At 38.4% G+C, this 18,898-nt stretch overlaps 1 protein-coding gene across 2 annotated transcripts in view; it reads right to left on the minus strand.

Moving 5' to 3' along the window:
- Nucleotides 1–11,466: 11,466 nt before the first annotated feature.
- RFX3 (regulatory factor X3) overlaps nt 11,467–18,898 on the minus strand; it is a 109,935-nt gene continuing 102,503 nt past the window's right edge. For both annotated transcript variants that reach the window (XM_041486128.1, XM_041486127.1), the window contains one exon: nt 11,467–18,289. In XM_041486128.1, the coding sequence (XP_041342062.1) occupies nt 18,051–18,289 (239 nt within the window). In that variant the 3' untranslated portion in view covers nt 11,467–18,050. The remainder of the gene's footprint in view (nt 18,290–18,898) is intronic.

Below are 18,898 nucleotides of genomic sequence, written 5' to 3' on the forward strand. Positions count from 1 at the left end.
TGTTCTTCTCTTTAGAAGCTTAAATCCTGTCTGTGTTTATATGCTTGATACTTACAAGGGACAAAAAAATACAGTAATAAATCAGCGGAAGAAACCAAAACCACTACAAGATTCCAAGGATTCTATGCTAGTAAGTGTATTCAAGAAAGTTTATTTAGACACTGTGTTGCCCCAGCATGCATCCACAGGAAGGGTGTTTAAGGCCTGAGCTGGTGGAATTCTTACAAACAACTGCAAGCAAAAAGCACAAAGTCCAGCAGCCAATCACCCACAGTATAACCAACTCACTTGTTAGACTTTAAAATCACTCTTGAGTACCAGTAATAAACTGTATACTCTATATTATGCTATACAATGTAGTCTACATTCCTAGTTAGCTCTATACTTAATTACTATTATTCAATTACAGACAATAACACAAAAGAATCAGATAAATGCAGTAGTGATACATGAAGTATAAAAACTACAGATAAACTGAGTGCTGTAGCAACATCCAGCCCTGATGGATCTGAACTTGGATTAATTTTTGACCAGACAGTTTGACCAGGAGTATTTTATCACTTGAAAATACACATAAAAAGTGCATGCTTTATTCTCTACAAACATATTTTCAAAAAAAAAAAAATTCTTACTGGTAAAGAAAGAAGATGGTTTTGAAAGCTAGAATTTTTTTCATTTTGTTGTTTGTTTTTGTTACTTAAATGACAAAATGATTTAGGTTGGAAAAGAGCTCTTAGGATCATTGAGTCGAACTATTCATTTTTTTTCAACACGTATTCAGTACATATTTTGGGGACCTATATTTAGGTAGGAAGTTTGAAAGTAAAGTAATTTTCATCATTTCAATTTGAAGCAGGGAGGGGGAAAAAACTGAAGATTTCAAATTATGTCCATTCCTTTTATCGCTTAAATAACATATATCTAACATATATAGTGTGTTTTTCAAGTACTAGTATCTGCTTATTAGAATGATCTTACTAATGGTTAGTAATGTATGTATTACAGTATATAATGTTTAATAATACTTAATGTATTTTCTTAGCTACTACTACATTAGCAGTATTAATAGGCTGTACCGTGTGGCTATTTGCAGACTTCTTCTCTTAGCTAACACACAAAGCATTCAAGTTGCATCAAGTTGCTGAACTACCAGATACCATTAAAAAGTTTTGTATTATCCATAGGGTCTGATAGGGCATAACTTGAACATCTTATGAAAGGAAAAGAAAAAAGAAGACAGCCTGCACCTCAAAACAGGTTTGCAATATTCCTCTGTTTTAGTAACAATGACACACCAATGCACCCTCACCCAAAACTTACAAATGTGGTTTTATTAAACTAAAGCCCAGTGTTGCTGGACATAAAAAACTCAATATACCCACACTACAGCATCAAAGTTTTCAGTTGTGTCCTATGTGAGCCCTTACATTAATATAAAAAAATCCCCAAAGCAAGAAATGGTTAGCTTTGAATTTCTCTTTGCTTCCAGCAAGTCTTTCACATGCAAGAATGTGTATAAAAGGAAACACCAAGAGAACAGTAACTACAGATCAATCTTCTAAGTAATACAATGCAAGACAGAAGCCCATATCAGCTGTGATTAGTGGTCAGTTTATGTCACTCATGCCTTCTTAAATGACATGTTAGATGACTGAAAACCCAGGTCTATATGCCAGTACTAATACTGATTCATTTACATTGCTGACCAAAAACCAAGCACAACTGTAAAACATCTATTCCATCAATCCTTTCAGAAGTTACTGAGATCCATTTTGAAAAACCAAAGCCACGACAAGCACTGCGTGTCTCGAACAGCTCCGGATTGGTCTCATTTGTCCACCTCACTAACTACTTTCTGTACACCAGTTTCAGGTGGGGCTTTTTTTCCACCATCTTCCCCCACCATAGATTCAAGCAGTTGGTTTTATTGTAAAATTTCAGCTGTGCTATTACCCTGTAAAGACACGAATTTGAAAGATTGCTTTCAAGAAAGTCAGTAAAGGTGTCCATGCAGACATCACTTCTGCATGTTAAGCCAGCCAATCGACAAATAGCAGAGCCAGAGAGAATTACTTCAGGGCTAAGCAGTACCCTTCTGGACCAATTTGGACTTTCCCAGCAGCACATTGCATCCCAAAACACTGCTGTGCTCTCCTGCCGTCTCAGCACAGCAGTCCAACTAGCAGCAGCAGCAGAAAAGCAAATGTAGCTATGTTCATACAACTACAGACTGGCTTCCAATTACTTCCTTCCCTTTCCAGCTCGTTATTTTCTCTCTTCCATTTGGTTTTATAGCAAGAAAAGACCCTGTCTTTCAGGTAAGGGGGAAAGACCTCTTCTGACCATCCCTGCCTTAAGTTACAAACTCAAGAAGAGGGAGAAGACACAACCCTGACACACCAGTGTGTACCTTTCCCCGACGGAGCAGCTTCCTACAGCCGAGAAGCGCTGCCCCGCTGCCGGGCTCGCGGGCAGCCGGGACAGCTGTGCCGGGGCAGCGCCCCGCGGGGTCGCGCTCCCGGCGGCTGCCGGCCTGACCCTCCGCCCGAGTGCCAGCTGGATCTTCACCAGCAGCACCAGCGGCCGCACCCGAGGAAAGCCGCTCGCACAGACACGTGCTCCAAGGGCTGAACTGACCCGGCCTAGCCAAGGCTGCCGCTGCTGAGCCCGGCGTCTCGCACCGCAGGCGCCGAGCCCCAAGCCACCGCACACCGCGAGAGACGCGGCTCCGGCGCCCCCGGCCCCGCTTCGAGGTCACCACCTGGGGAGGACGAGGGAAGACAGCGGGAGCCTCTCTCACCGCACCGGGGCTGCGCGCAGTGCTGACGGCCCGTGAGCCACAGCCCCTCTTCCCGCCGAGCCGTCAGCAGGAAGTGCCCAGGGCGCTTAGGGACCAGCCGCCGGGAGGCGAAGCCCGCCCTGGGCGGTGACGCGCGGGAGGAAAAGTCGGGGGGCTTCGGTACCCACCCGAGTGTCACAGTCACGTCCGCGCACCTCTCTCACCAGCTGCCGGACGTTCTGGCCGGGGCTGCAGTCCCGCCGGCAGCTCCTCCCTGGCGCGGAGCATCCTCGAGCTTCAACGCTGCGGATGCGGAGACAGCGCGGCCGTGACCCCGCGCCCGCCGCTCGTCCTCCCGTCTGTGTCGCTGCGCCCAGGGGAGGCAGCGGGGCACGGGAGGCGAGGAGACGGTGACACCGTGACACCCTTCCTTCCTCCGTCCGTGTCTCCCTGCTGAATAACCACGGCCCTTGGGGGCAGCCCTGTGTTAAGACCGCAACCTGAGGTTGGTGGAAGCGATGCAAGGGAGAAGGTTCGCGACCCCCGTGGCAGTTCAGCTTCCCTCTCCCTGGCGTTTTCACCTTCGCTTTAGTTTCGAGCATAAGGGTGCAACTGTGATGTCCAGCAGTGGGTGTCGCTGTTTTGCTATAAAAGTTTTTCCTGGATTGTGCGGTTTTTGTTGGCGTTAGGTAGTCCCAGCCCCGCCCCGTCGTGGTAAAAAGGGAAAAAAACCAAACCACCAAACCCCTGTTAATTAATTTAGTATGTACGACTGTGTGTCAAAAATACACTATGAAAATTAATTAATCAATATTTGAGAAGTGCTCTTGCATTAAGTACTACGTGGCCTCAGCTCACTGTGTTTCCATACATTTTGTAGTAAGTATGTCAGTTATCTGTGGACCTAAATGGTTACTTGGGCTATCCTGTGTGGAAAGGAAGCAACTTACCCACCCTGAATGCGTTCAAAGGATTGTGCAGTTGTACAAAGTGACGCTGTCCTGCTACATGGAGAATGGTTCATCAGAGAATTGTTCCTCTGAGCTTCTTTAGCCACGAAATGTACAGATGTGGCACACATTGCTGAACCTCTGTTTGCACTAATGACTGAGAGGGTTCATCTATAACAATAGATGTTGACTCTTGACTGTTCGTGAGTGAATTTGATGTTACCCCTGTATGAAGGGGGAACAAGGATGTCTGCATGTGCCATCAGGTGCATAGCGAACTGCACACAGTCAGTGCTTCAGTGCTCAGCAAGATTACTTACACCCAAAGCCAATTCCACAGCCTCTTAATTAACATCTAGTCCAAATAACAGAGATTTCTGGGCTGTCAAATTCATTCTTGCAGTGAAAGGTTGAATACAGGTAAGACAACACTGCATTTGTTTAGCACAGAAGAAAGTATCTATGGGTAGCTCAAATACAGAGCAAATGCCAACTAAGAGTTGTGGAAACCTAGTGGATAAGCAGGAAAGTGACATGCAGATAGATTTTTACCTCTCCTAGATGTGAGAACCTGATGACACACCAGTAATAAAAAGGAGCAACAGGCAAGATGTTGCTCACAATGCTCTGAAAAAGATGGTGGCGAGACTAGTTTGGATGGGTATGTTTTTTCACATGTACAAGGAGACAGAAGAGTAGCTTTTTTTTACCAGGATCTTTACTGGATGACTACGTCACCTCAGTAGAACTGTGACACTGACCACCTAGTCCTTGGTAGCTTCTCATGAGCATAAAATGAAAACAGTGTCCCACAGAAGAGGCCAACTTCAGACAATGGCTGTTGCTGCTTTTACTGCCTCAACTTCAACTTGCAGCCTTGGTTCCAACTGCAGGCACCACCACTAAACCACTAGACAGCTATATGCCTGTGGCTCCAGTGCACTAGTTTTTAGCTGCAAGGGTGAGTATATGGTAGCAAGCTTGCTTCCTGAACCAAATATATGTCATTTTGAGGAAGGAAGGGGGGAACAGGGACATTCGGGGAAGAGTTCTGAGAAAATTTCTGTGTTGCAGCTCTTTATCAAACATTCACTAAGCCAATATGTTTTCTGAAGGTATAAATTAGTTTTAATTATCAAACCAAATAAGAGGACAATGTGTCTGAAAAAACCCACCTGTATTCCTAAAAATTTGAACAACACAGCTAGTATGAACTTGGAATACTAAAGACAGGGAGTTTTGATCCTTCCTTTTACCCTTAATGCACATGTTGAATTGTTAGGTGAATCAGAAAAAAAAACCCAAAAAACAAACAAACAAACAAAAAAAAAAACAAACAAAAAAAAACAACAACAAAAAACAACTCAAACCAAAGCCCAAGTGATGATCAATTTATATTCTTCCTTTGTAATTTCCAATGATTTCCCTATCCAGATTTCCATCAGTCTCTTTAAACTGTGGTGTTATTCAAGAATGTGAGGAAATAACTACAAGGGTTATTGCTCAAACAAGTCACTACCATACCCCTCATGCAGTGAATGCCATCAAAATTTGACTGTAAACACTCTGCAAGATGTTGCTCACCTGAAACTGCTATCTTCTTGTGAATACTTTCTTGTGTGTGCACCATTTTGGTTTCAAAACTGATCTGTGGAAGTAATAAGAAAACAGTTTTTAATTCAGTTTTGCCTTTCATTGGTCATCAACAAAGTCAGCAGTATCTGTAGTGTCAAGTTAATGCTACCAATGAGCTCCTCACTAATGCTATAAACACTAGATTTTCAGTCTCTCTTGCTAAATCAAATATTTTATACTTAAAACCAAATTTAAATATTTAAATTTAAATTAGAGGTGCAACAATATGTTATATTAAACATTATTGTTGAGCTGCTGCTTTGACATTGAAGGCTAAAACAGATCAACCAACACTTGTTCCACAGGCATACCTGTGGCTGCAGCTCTCTTCACAGAAAGCAACAGGCACAACGTTCCCAGGATTGTTCCTGGGGAAGGCGGTGACAAAGCTCAGAGAAAGAAGAGGAAATAATTCTTATCTCTATTTGCTGCTCCTGTTGTTTGGCACATGTGGAATGTGTTATGGAGATTGTTTACCAAAGAGAGATTTCTTAATTGGACACTGGTGATTATTGTTTGGATTGGTTGACTGATTAGGTCAAAGCTGTGTCGTGACTGTCTGTAAGGGGTCACAGGTTCTTTAGTTTAGTATAGAGTAGTATAGCATAATTTTAGGATAGTATAATATAATATAATATAGTATAGCTTAATAAAGCAATTGTTCAGCCTTCTGAATCATGGAGTCAATGCATGCTATTCCCCGTTCTGGGGTTCACCTGCTACTATACATACCCTGTGCTGTACCACGGAATTGGGTTTGAATGTCACAGTCTTTCCCAGCTGGACTGTTGTCTCTGCAGAGCCCCATTGCTTTTAAAGTCAAGAGCAACAGCAGGTACAATCCTGCTTAGTGGGTTTAAAGGTATCAGATCTGGTGGTGTTAAATGAGACCAGTTCTTTCCCCATCAGGCATCACAACAGGATTGTCTATAATGGATTACCTATTTGACCACTTTTTTATTTTTAACAAAAACTCCACCCACACTTTAAGGAACTTTAAATCAATTAAATTATCTTAATAGTTTTGAAAAAGACAAAAAAGCTTGATTAGGGTGGATTATTCAACATAGATATTATTAGTTATTCTGGCAAATTTGTCAGCAGAAACATCCAAAACCAAGGGTTTTTTGTCTACTTGTTGATGTAGTAAAGCATGGATTTAAATTTGCCATAATAAGTGGATGGAGGTAAAGTGTACCTTTACCTAAAGTTAGAAGAATTATGCTTCCCAAAGACACACAAAATAGTCCACCAAGAAGTTCACATTTATGTGGTGATGATTAGGGCTGTCCCATTTTCTTGCAATTTTAATTATTGCAACTTTTGATTTTGACTGCTTGACTTGGGTGAAACCTGGAGGAAGAAGGGAAGTCTAAATTTTTCTTGGGCATTGGAAACCATGGAAGACCAGGGAAATAAATTAATGAAGTGATTGCTACTGTTCTGAGTGACAATCACCGTGTCACTCACATGGACCAGTAAATTCAATGCCTACATTGCAACGACACAATCTGTGGTCCTCACTTCAACATGTTGCTATTGCAGTTTTTTCAGCTGTTTCTGACTTCATCTGCCAGGACCACTTATTGTGGGGAAAGGTAACATCCAGCTGCAGAGCATTGAGACAGCATTTTTTAACATCTCTTCCATCTAGAGCTCTGAAAATATGTCTGACTAACAAGTAGGTTACTAAATAAGTACTGACCAGCTACATCTGCCAAGAACTCTGATCATAAAGGCAGCAGCAGATCTTGTGTACAGTGTGCCCATGGCAAATGTCCATACACAGAGTTACTCTTTGCTAGAACAGTTCTGCTTATAAAATATTTAGAATAGAATGTCAGCAGTAGCATATTTCAGTAGCATAAGAAGGGGTTGTTTTGGTTTTTGAACAGGAAAATCCAACATGTTAGGTTAGTTAATGTAATGGGGAAGTATACGTACAATGGGATTTAGCAAAATTTTGAATGAGACCAGCAGAGCCAAGTCAGAATAAAAACTCTCTTTAGCATACTGTGCCAAAAATAGATCAAGGTTTCTTCTTTTTCTTACTTGCCTCGATCAGATGCTTTTGTGGAAAAATAACTGTCTTATTTTTGATGTGGTTTTTGGCATAGACCTTGATACAGAATTGAACAACTGATGCACACTGGATTGCTGCAGGCTCTATGTGATTTTACACAATTAAAGTGAATGCTTTAGGCAAGTCAAATTAAATACACATAACATAACTTGATGTAGAATGTATCTTACTTATTTGACAATAACATTGTGCAGAAAATTACCTTATAGAAGTAATAGAAATAATTTATTACCTTCCTTATGCTTCTTTTTTCTTACAATACACAGTATTTTCAAGTTTCTCCTACATTTTTACCTGTACTTCATGCTTAGAGGTCTGGATCTGTGTTACTGTGAATGAAACTTTCAAAATAAAATCAGTTCAAGGAATATGAACAGCAACAGAGGTTGAATTTTGCAGGGTCTTCCTGGTAGCACTGTCAGTGGAAAAAAGCTGAGCAATGTAGCCTGTTGGCTATTTCAAGACTTGGTTGGTCCCTCTAAGGACGATGTCCCTCTACACATTGTTTTGCCATGTATGTGTCAGAGAAAAACCCATTTAGTCTCAGCAAGGTACATGCTAGAAAATGAAGCCTCATCTCAATTAGCAAACCAATTAGGAGTATTCTGTAAACATAGAATAGCACTCTTAGGGAGTGATTTGATTGTATTGAAATTGGTGATTATGATGAAGATGACAAGATTGAGTGTCTATGGTAAGATGGGGGACAATCAGCAGGGCATATGTCATGGTGGGAGTCTGTTACAGACCACCCAGCCAGGATGAACAGGCAGACGAGGTGTTCTTCAAGTGGCTGCCAAAAGTCTCGTGGTTGCCCTTTTATGTGTGTATGACTTCTGCTTGCCAAGTATCTGCTAGAAATAGAACACAGCAGAGATGAAGCAGACAGGGGCTTCTTGGACTGTGTGGAAGGTAACTTCTTGACACAGCTGGTGAAAGAGCCTACCAGAGAACATGCCCTGCTAGACCCATTTTTTTTGTGTATGTGCTGGCATATACAAAACCAAAACCCAAAACCAGCACATACACAAAAAAACCGGGTCTAGCAGGGCATGTTCTCTGGTAGGCTCTTTCACCAGCTGTGTCAAGACGTTAACTTTCTTCATAATGACTGGTATGAGGCTGTGTTTTGGGTTTGTGCTGAACACAGAGTTGATAATACAGAGATGTTTTTGTTATTGCTTGTCAGGGCTTGCACAGAGCCAAGGACTTTTCTGCTTTTGGTACTGCCACACTGGGGAGGGGTCTGGGGGTGCTCAGGAGGTCAGGAGGAGACACAGCCAGGAGAGGTGACCCAAACTGACCAAAAAGGATATTTCAGACCACGTGGTATCATGCTTAGAATGTAGGTGGTTCTGCTTGAATTGTGTGCATTGCTTTTGCTTTCCGTATTAAACTGTCTTTATCTCAGCCCACAAGTTTCCTGGCATTTATCCTTCCGATTCTCTCCCTGATCCCACTGGTGCGGGAGTGAGCAAGTGGCTGCCTGGGGCTTGGCAGCTGGCTGGGTTTAAATCATGACATCGAGCAAAGAAGGACTAGTGGGTGATGTGGTGGTTGGTGGCTGTCTTGGGCAGAGAGAACATGAAATATTAGAGTTTTCAATACTGGGTAGAGTAAGGAGGGACACCAGCAGAACTTCCATCTTGGAATTCCATCTAGCAGATTTTGGCCTATTTAGGACATTGATTGACAGAGTCTCTTTGGAGTTAGTCCTGAAGGACAAAGGAGTCCAGGAAGGCTGGATGTGCTTTTAAATATTCAAGATCAGGCTGTCCCCTTGTCTAGAAAGACAAGTCATCAGGAAAAAAGATGGGTTAAGGAGAACTTGGGGGAACAAAAGAGAATCTATCATCTCTGGAAGGAGGGTCAAATAGCTTGGGAGGACTGTAAGGATGTTGCAAGATCACATAGGGAGATTAGAGTGGCCAAAGTCCTGCTAGAACTTGATTTGGCCACAGCAGTTATAGACAGCAAAAAAAGGCTTGTATAAACACAGTGATAGCAAAAGGAGGGTCACAGAGTGTCTTCATCATTTGTGAAATGCAGAGGGCAGTGTAGCGAGTGACAGGGCATGAGGAAAAGGCAGAGGTACTTAATGCCTTCTTTGCCTTGTTCTTAATATCATTCCCACTTGTTCTTGGGATACCCAGCTTGAGAAATTACCAGAGCTGGAAATTGGTGATGGGCAGATGAGTGAAGCCTCCATAATGCAGGAGGAAATGGTTAGTGACCTGCTGTGCCAATTAGACACTCACAAGTTTATGGGCACCGGTGAGATCCCCCCAGAGTAATGAGGGAACTGGTAAAGCAACTTGCCAAACCACTCTCCATCATCTACCAACAGTTCTGGTTACTGCAAAAGTTCCAGAAGAATGGAAATCAGCAAATGTAAGAACATCTGCAAGAACAGTTGGAAGGATGATCCTGGGAACCACAGGGTTGTAGTTACCTCAGTTCTGGGCAAGGCTATGGAAGAGATGTATGAAGCCCATTACATGGCACATGCAGGGCAACCAGAGGATCAAGTCCAGCAAACACAGATCTAAAAAAGGCAGGTTCTGCTTGACCTCATCTCCTTCTATGACAAAGCAACCTTTTTTGTAGACAAGCAGAAGGCTGTGGGTGTTGTCTATCTAAACTTGAGTAAATGCATTTGATACCATTTCCCACAGGATCCTCCTAGAAAAACCACTTGTGGCTTAGATGAGTGGACTCTTTGATGGGTAAAACACTACCAGGATGGCCGGGCCCAGAGAGTGGCGGTGAATGGAAATAAATCAAGTTGGTGGCCAGTCACCAATGGTGTTCCCCAGGGCTCTTTTTGTCATGTTTAACATCTTTAACAATTATCTGGGTGTTGCAATTGAGTGCACCCTCAGTCAGTTTGAAGATGTCACAAGCTGGGTGGGAATGCTGATCTGCTGGAGGGCAGGAAGGCTAGATCAGAACAGTTTGCCCACAGCTGTGGTAGAGTAACTATCCCTGGGGATGTTCATCTGGGTCTGGTGATGTGGTGTGGTGGTTTATGGGTGACAAGGGTAGTGCTGAGTGGATGGTTGGACTGGGTGATCTTGAAGGTCTTTTCCAACCTTGACAATTTCCCTACTCTTTAGCTGCAGCTGGTCACTGGTGTAGTTGTAGTCTTGTAAGGTACAATGCAATGCAGGCACCAATGATGTACTATACTAAGCTTTTGGTCTTCATTTGAAATTAAAGAATAGGCAATGAGTGGACCATAATTTATGGCTGAACATCCTGAGAAAAGTAAGATTTAGGGTGCAACTCTTCTACCTTTACCACAGTTCTGTGTGAAATACCTGTTTTAATCTTGGTATCCAATAGTTATTTGATATGTTCTAGCATGTATTACTTGATGGATCCTCCCCATTAAAATGAAATTCAGCATTTCTTTATATGAAATATAATATGAAATATATATGGTGCCTGCAACACATACTTGAGACTCATAGAGTATATGAACCGGTGAGATTAGGCTTTCAACTACGTTTTGTGAAACTGTCAAAACATCTAACACGTTACCATATTGCAGAATATTTACAGCCAAAATTGCAGAAGTGGGTTCTGCTGGTACCAAACTGACACCACTAATTCCTGGAGGCCAGAGTCTGCATGCCTCTCACTGTTAGCTGTTAACTACATAAATCTGTAATGGGAAATTCTGTTAACACTGAAATGAATAAGTACAATACAATCTCTATTTACTGGGAATATGACAGCAACTCAGTTGAACCAACACTTCCTAGGTGATCCTGCCTTGGCAGGGTGGGCTGGATTAGATGATCTTCAGAGGATCCTTCCAACTCTGGCAGTTCTGTGATTCAAAATACTTGGGTTTTTTGCCATCTGAGACACATTTGTTACTTAGTTCTGTTGTTGTTAAATTAAAAAAAAAAAGTGGTCTTATTTCAAAGGTATAAGTGCAATAATTTTTCTCTCAAAATCAACAGTACAACAGTCCAAAACAGCTATGGAAGAACTGAAGCCATTCAGATATGTTTGTAACAAGAAAACAAATTTATTGATTTTAAAAGACAAGACACAATTTTGTTTTGAAAAACACAAGAAAGCTAGCCTGAGTTCAAGTCTGAAATATTCAGAAAAATCCTACTGTCTTTAGTATGTTCCAGTCATTTTTTATACAACACACTAAAAGTTAATATATATTTTTATAATTATAAAAGGTCCCCAGTTATTGTACAGTACACAATACAAATTGCCAACAAACTATTATTTAGCTCCTGCCAGTTTTGAGAGGACATTATATACTAAAAGATTTAGCATTTGTCACAAAAATCACATCAGGAAATACGTATTTACAAAATCAAATACATTATACAAAAAAAACCATCACGTTATTCTGTAAAGATGTCTTCTTTAAATAATTAAAAAGTATATTCAACTGTAGCCCAAAAACTGGAAAAGAACATTACATTATCTCACACATACAATCTACAAAAAGTTGCTTACCTCATTTACATAATATATTCAGTCAACTGGAAAAAAAGAATTTGAATATGTCCTAGTGTTATGATGTTTCTGTGCTGTGGGACTGGATAATGTAATCTGCCACTTACTAAGTGAAATTTAAATGATGGCACTTAAAAAAAATACAGTATAAAATAAATGCAACAAGGGAAGTTTCCTAGAAGGTAAGAAAGCCCTGAGTGATGACAAAATTACTGATTGGTAGCTCTAGAATTAACCTAATTAAAGTTTACCACCTCAGGCACAATTTTCCAAGTTTTTGAAAGGCACTCGAAGTTTCTTTAACAGCCTCATTGGTTATAAACTGTAAATCCAAATTTTCAGTGGGTATGAGTGGAAATGGGCAACTTGCTTTGGTACAAAAGTGATATCTTCCCAACATATTTTAAGTTGCTTAACTGGGTTACTTTAAGATGGGTATTTAATGTTTAAATACAAGGCAGTCACTTTAATATTGTATGGAAGGAAACTTTATTTGGGGAACCCATTAAATATTCTTTGTGTAAAAAGCTTTTGCTGGTATCAGTGAGTCAAAAAGAATTGAACTGAGTTCCTGTTAAAACGCAATCCATTCAAGGTTGCTCGTCTGAAGTCCTAAAAAGACATTTATTATTTCAGAGTAAAATGAATCTAGAACTGAAAATTCCTGTAAGATGTTTGCACCATAACCGAGAAAGTGCTTAAGAACATACAAAGAACATCTTCCTGAATTAGTGTTAAGTGAGGCTCATTTGATGCCCATAGGCTTTTTCTGGCCTTGTTTTCTACAGTGAATTTCAGCCTTAATGAGCAATCTCCAAGAACAATTCTTACCAAATATTTAACTACTCAGGGCTTCCAATCCCAAAATGCCAATTTATTTTTTCAACAGGAAAAGGAGAACAAAATCAGAATAAAACAAGAGTTAAAATGATAGTTTTCAAACTAAGGCATATTTTACTTCAAACACTAGGCAGTCACTTTGTAAGTGGCTTTTACTATTTCTTAGTTAAACTGGTAAATTAAACTCAGGTCTACTGGCACATAAAATCACTAGCAGCAATGATCAAGGCATGCAAACTCAGAAGCATTTACAGTAAATTATGAATAAAAAAAGTTGGTAAATTAAAACCCTTTGAGTATTGCATTTATGTTAATTAATTATGCATTAATTTGCATTAACTGACTAAAAATGTTTACAACTTACTTGCACTATACTACTGACGTAATTCCCTTAAATAACTTTAAATGATACTCTTTTTCTTTGCCCTCAGCTAGACTTAAATAAGTACAGCTGCTTTAGTGTTTGCTGACTGCTATTGCAAGAAACCAGTAGAAAATGTACTGTATTCTCACTTAGTAAGGTGGCAATCTTTAAGTTAAAAGAATATTTACTTGCTGCTACACTTGTTCCCTTGTTCCTGTAAGCAGTAATTTTAAGAACAAAGGGGCTTTTAAAATTATTTGCTCCTGCAATTTCTAGGTTGCTTTTAAAATTCTGACATTCAATAAGGGCCATCCAAACTGTACCCTTGTATGTGAGATTTAATAAAATACCTTAATCTTCTAGCTAGTCATTATTGCAGCGACTGAGTTTTAAAAGGAATATTAACATAATTGTGCACTTTTTGTTCCTGTTTCTCACAAACACTGCCAAAAATTTCAATGCAAACACATCAAATATTCTGCAAAATTTATTATTACTAAACCTTCTTTTAATCCTAAAGATTTCTCTTTTACAGTACCAGAGTATTCCAATACTAATCTATCTCAGGAAATTTTCAAAATAGCTGAATATATTTTCTAAACCTTTATCTTCTAAAGGAATCTTAAAGTAGACAACTTCCTATCTGTAGAATCATGTTTGATTTTCTTTGTATATATATGCAGTTATGAAAACCAGGGAGCTGAAGTACTGTTTTATATTACACAGTACATATAAATGGCAATGAATATTTTGCCTACATCTACTGAGGCCCCTATTAATAAAAAAACATCCCCATATTGTATGCAAGTAATGCAAGTATTTACTTTAGACATAAGTAAAAAAACATTTACAACACTATAAGCTATTTCAAAGTATATGCTCAGTGGACTAGTTAAATTATCTAAAAATCTTTGTTCCCATCATGTTACTTACAATGCTCAAAGGGTTAATGCAAGGCATTATATCAAATTAATTTCCTAGTTAGAACTAGAACTAAGCACTGTGTGTTTATGCTTCTATTCCAGTTTTTATTGTCAGTGTTAAATCACCAATCAAATTAGCAGAGATACTAGAATTCCATGTACCAATTTGCTTTAAACCGTATACAAAGAGCATGTCCTGTTAGTGTGACAAGGGCCCAATTTTCAGAAATTCATCTTGCTCTCGCAGATTTGTATTTTAAACTCTGAAATTGTTGTATACTTATATTACTAATAAATTTGGATGTTTTGTCAGCACATTTATGGCTCTCAGTTGTTGTTTTTGTTTTGTAAAAGCATTCTGGATTAAATTGGATTGCAGTGCATCTCTAACATGGATTTTTTTCTAAACAGTGCAGATGTCAATTGGTGAGAATGATAAAGATATCAGATCATTTCTCCTAGGGTAAACAAGAGAAAACAAAAAGTGTTTCAGATATTTAAAAATACCTTGCTTTAAATTAAGTTTATATACAGACCTATGCATTCCTGAATGACAGAACTTCATTTTCCTATTTTTTTGAACTAAAGGCAGTAATGCCCTTAAAATCATCATTTTATAGGCAAATAATTTAACATCTATTTTCCAAATTTTTACGGAAATTTTAAAAAATGAAGGTGCTTTGAGCATACTACAGTACAAGCAAAAAAAAAAAAAAAACCACCTGAAAAAAAAAAGTTTTAAAACTGATTTACCACAAGAAAGATGAAAATGTAACAAAACACTTTAACATATATAAAACTTTTGAAAATTGGGCCCTGTGCTTTGAAAAGGTAGTTCAACAAGACCTCTTCCCCCACACTGTCCACTGTGCTATTTTGTGCTAATGGGGGAAATGCCTCTAAAATAATTAATCTGGATTCCATTTCAAGATTAGATAAAACACATAAATCATGTCAACTCTCATAATGTCTACCCTGTGGACACACGCTACACCTCTCCATAGCATTGACAACAGACTTCAGAGCTGGTGTGGCAATGCAGCCGCACGCTACACATTACAGAATACACACTGAGGTATTCATATCTCTCTACTTCAACAAGTACTAAAACCCAGCTATTAAACAGCAAGAGTGTGCAAAATGTTTTATCTAAGCATTTGATTGAAATTTCAGTAAGAACAAAACAAAATACCCCCAAATCTGTAAGTTTACAATACAGTAAGATAGTTGCTCTGAAAAAAGCCTGGCAAAATCTTTAGAATTTAAGAGTAAGAATACAGACTCCAGTCAGTTTTCTGAACCTATGAAAGTTCAATTTGTCTTCATAATTCATTATTTTTAGAAGCTGTGAAGCATATTCAATTTTTTGTACCCAGATTTTTTTTTTTCACTTTATGACATTTAACAACTGAGTGGAGTGGAAAGCTAAACAATGAAAGATAATCAAGTCCCACCATATTTAGCAATCTAGATTTACCTTTTACAATTATACTCTTTTCTCAGCAACAACAAGTTCAACATTAAACCAAGAAAGAATAAGAAAACACGAACACAAAAATTAAAACAACTACTACAGTATTAAAAAAAAGCTGAAAATGAAAAAAAGGTTGAATTATTTCACTTTATTTTACTTGTAAACATCTTATAATGCACAATGAAGGGGAGTAAATATTTATCACAGCTTAGTTTTAGCATTTTTGGTGAAGGGTACAGATGTGCTGATTTCTAAGGAAAAATCAGGACACACTGAGCGATATATGTGACAACAAAATCTATAATGAGATTCAGTGCATTTATAAGTTTAGAAATAATGAATATAAATGTCACTTTTACTTTTTACTGAGGCAAAAGCCATCTACTGACATTAGTAGGAATTATGCCTACACAGAATGAGCTGGATGGGTTCACAATTCTGCAAAGGAGTTAATTTTTTTTTGTGCACCAATAGTGTTAGGACATTTTAGTTTATGTGCAGCTGTATTTGGAGCATATGTAAACTCTAGCAACAAACGTGTTTGCTATAAATACACTTCCATTTTACATGCTCTTCTCCCATTTGGTATATATGACTTTAAAGTCATTTCCAGACACACTAGATAAACCGGAATAAAATAATCCTATTTTTTTTACACAGTCTTTCCTGTAAAGTTGATCTTTTTGTGTTCTCATTCACTTTTTGGATTTTTTTAAATTTAATTACACTACTTTAGTGTAGCAAATTCGTGTGTCTGCATAATGAAATGTTTGTGAAGAAAAACTTGAGTTCTTTAATGTCAATTAATATGGTCTCTATAACTGATATTATTTAACCATTAAAATGTAATATCTGGCTGATACACCACAAAATATAGAAATTGAAAACATGCACTGCATTATGTACCTGCTCATTTATTTCTTTTTCGTTTTTAAAATTAAAAGTAGGCAAGGGTTTAGAAAATATATAATCATGCTTGGGACTATGGTCAATCTATTTTGACATTTGAAGTTGGTATTAAAGCTAGTTTTGCTTTCCAAATTCCCAAGCAAATTTTATTTCTATTAAAGTGAAATCCAGCTAGAAACGAGAAAAAATAGGTCTATTGTCATTCTAAGAGGGATATTAAAATTATTTAATAATAAAAAATCCTTTTATTCTTTTGAAGGCTGTGTAACCTGTCCTTACTTCTTAGGGAATTTGAAAATGACAGGCACACCTTGTTGAATTAATTTAAGAGTTAAGAATAACAAAAAGTACTAAGTCTTAGCTTCAGTTCTGTTTAAGGCACCATGTAATAGCCGAGGTACAATGATCCCTGATGTACATTCTTAAATGGCAATGGTCCATCTAGCCACCTATTCAAATTCTACACAATTGGGAATAGGTACAAGTGAGGTGTGCCAGTTACACTGCCTTGTCTAATTTTTGTAAAAATTTAAATCCACTTTAACAACAAGGAAATGTTTTTGAAAGGAGAATGATGCAGGTTGCTACATTCCTTGCATTCTATAAATCATCTTTTCTAAGAGCAGCAGATTGAACCACTAGTAGGAAAAGACCTGGAATAGAAGAAAGTCATCCAAATGGAATGTTTTCCTGTATGTCCAGTTCAGCATAAGTAGCACATACACTTAAAATTAACAACAATCAAGTCACTTCTTTTTTAGCTTCAGTTTCTAACAACTACAGTGCCACTGAACAATCAAAAGCATCTGTTCAGTGGCCTCACATATAGAATCAGTAGTCTTCAAAAGAGAGGAACTGGTATGCAAATAATATCTGAAACTGTTGATTTTAAATGAAGCTTGCATTGTTTACATCATGTTCAGATAATTAGGTACATTTATGCCATACAGATTACCACATTCTGATACAATTCTGTCTTTTAAACAGCTTCTTCCTCAGAGGAAGAAACTAGGAGATCTTCTCAACCCTCCAGCATTATTACAAAAAAATCCCCCTGAATACTCACAATTTTATCAAAATAGTGTCTTCTCGTAGTACGATGAAAAGCACCTTTTATAACAAATTTGATACATCTGCTGTCAAACAAGTATGCCTCCAGTGTAAATCAAAGAAAATAGTTCTTTTGATATTTCACAGAAGTGCATCTAATTAAAAACCTATCTATATGAAATCAGCATAATAACTAATAATTAACATTAAAATATTTTTAAAACTATGAAAAAAATTAAATTATTATAACAGGACAAAACATTAACATTAAACTTCGCAAAAATCTTCCTTGCATTTGATACAAAGAAACCTCTTCATATTGAGTGGCCAAAGCAAAATGATTTCGTTTACAAAAATTTTTTTGTTTCTAAACAGACCTGGCAAAATACGTACACCCATTCCATTTAACAACTCCAACAAAATAATGATCAGAACAGTTACATTTGACAACAGTCAACCTTCAGACTTATTCTCTTTTTTTTTTTCTTTTTCATCTTAAACCTAAACAGCTAATGCAATGGGGCGTGTGTCGGAGGCCAGGCAAGTTTCACATTAGACTGCAGTATATGTATTTCCAGTAGCACTGCATTGTCTGATAGTCTGAGTAGTTGCAACAATGTGCTCATTATGAATTGGGTTCAGGAGGTTCTGCTGTACTCCACTCTCAAGCACTGGCTGCATGCAGCCCACCTGGAATGCCTGGTTTAGCTCAGTTTTCTCCCTCTTAGCTTGTGGCTCTCCACTTTCATCCAGCTCTTCATCTATTTCACTTTCAACTTCGCTGCCCTCATCTGCACAAACAAACCAGCATGTAACTACCACAAAGCAAGAAGTTTCTAATACAAGGCTCTTTATTTTGTAAGTAATAGTTGAAATACAGGGGAGCAATCTGATAAAGCATAAACTGAAAATTAAAATTTTAATGGAAAAGAAGTCAACTGTTATCTCAAATAGATAAACAGATTCAGGTTCCATCACTTGAGCTACACACTTTTGATGTGGGAAAAAAGCCTGCAATCTCAAAATGTCTAACAAACAATGTTAACTTCATATTGGAAAATGTCTCGTTTCCTAAACATGATGAACAGGAGTTGTTACTTTTAGGTACAGGTAGGGAAACTGAGGCGAAGAGAGCTGTGGTTACTTGACCCCAGATTTTGACAAACATTCTTATATTCACTAGTTGAGTTCTGAAGTCAAATCACCCCAAATCACTCAAGTAGTCAGTATAAGAATGCATGTCAAAATAGGGCATGAAGAGAATTTAAGGAACTAATTTCTCCCTGATTACTTGCATGCAATTCTGCCTCTTGACTTAGCAAAACATTTAGTACAGTTAAATATCCATAAGCATACTCTTGCCTTTCTTTCCATAGCTGTTACCCTCCTGCATCCTGTTA

This window comes from Pyrgilauda ruficollis, unplaced genomic scaffold (genome assembly GCF_017590135.1).
Source record: "Pyrgilauda ruficollis isolate IOZ18807 unplaced genomic scaffold, ASM1759013v1 scaffold74, whole genome shotgun sequence".
Lineage (NCBI taxonomy): Eukaryota > Metazoa > Chordata > Aves > Passeriformes > Passeridae > Pyrgilauda > Pyrgilauda ruficollis.